Source organism: Eimeria mitis, genomic scaffold, assembly GCF_000499745.2.
Source record: "Eimeria mitis Houghton genomic scaffold, Emh_scaff192, whole genome shotgun sequence".
In the NCBI taxonomy this organism is placed as follows: domain Eukaryota; phylum Apicomplexa; class Conoidasida; order Eucoccidiorida; family Eimeriidae; genus Eimeria; species Eimeria mitis.
In genome coordinates, this window is record NW_013570241.1 from 7223 (window position 1) to 7620 (window position 398).

Genomic DNA, 398 nt, shown 5'->3' on the forward strand with positions numbered 1-398 from the left:
TACAGCAGCAGCAACAGCAGCAGCAGCAAACACTGCAAACGGTAACAGCAGCAGCTCACGTAACACACGCGTGCAGCAGCAGCAGCAACAAGAGCAACAAACGCAGCAACCGCCGCCGCAGCAGCAACAGCAACAGCAGCAGCAGCAGCAACAGCAGCAGCAGCAGCAGCAGCAGCAGCAGCAGCAACATACATCTGTGTTCGAGAAGTTGCATGCGCCGCTGAAGCAAATCTCCTGCAGCGGTGCAGCAGCAAATAGATAGGGGGCCTTGCCTGCAGCAGCAAGCCCTGGCTCTGCTGCTGCTGCTGCTGCTGCTGCTGCTGCTGCTGCAGCAGGAGCGGAAGAACCTGTTGCTGCTGTTGCTGTTGCGTCTGCTGCTGCTGCTGCTGCTGATGCTG

The 398-nt window shown here is 59.0% G+C and overlaps 1 protein-coding gene across 1 annotated transcript in view; it reads left to right on the forward strand.

The window, feature by feature from the left end:
* EMH_0002670 (uncharacterized protein) overlaps window positions 1-262 on the forward strand; it is a gene marked incomplete at both ends in the record, with an annotated part of 891 nt that extends 629 nt beyond the window's left edge. Inside the window, one exon of the mRNA XM_013496107.1 lies at window positions 1-262. Coding sequence (XP_013351561.1) covers window positions 1-262 — 262 coding nt within the window.
* Between the last annotated feature and the right edge of the window lie 136 nt (window positions 263-398).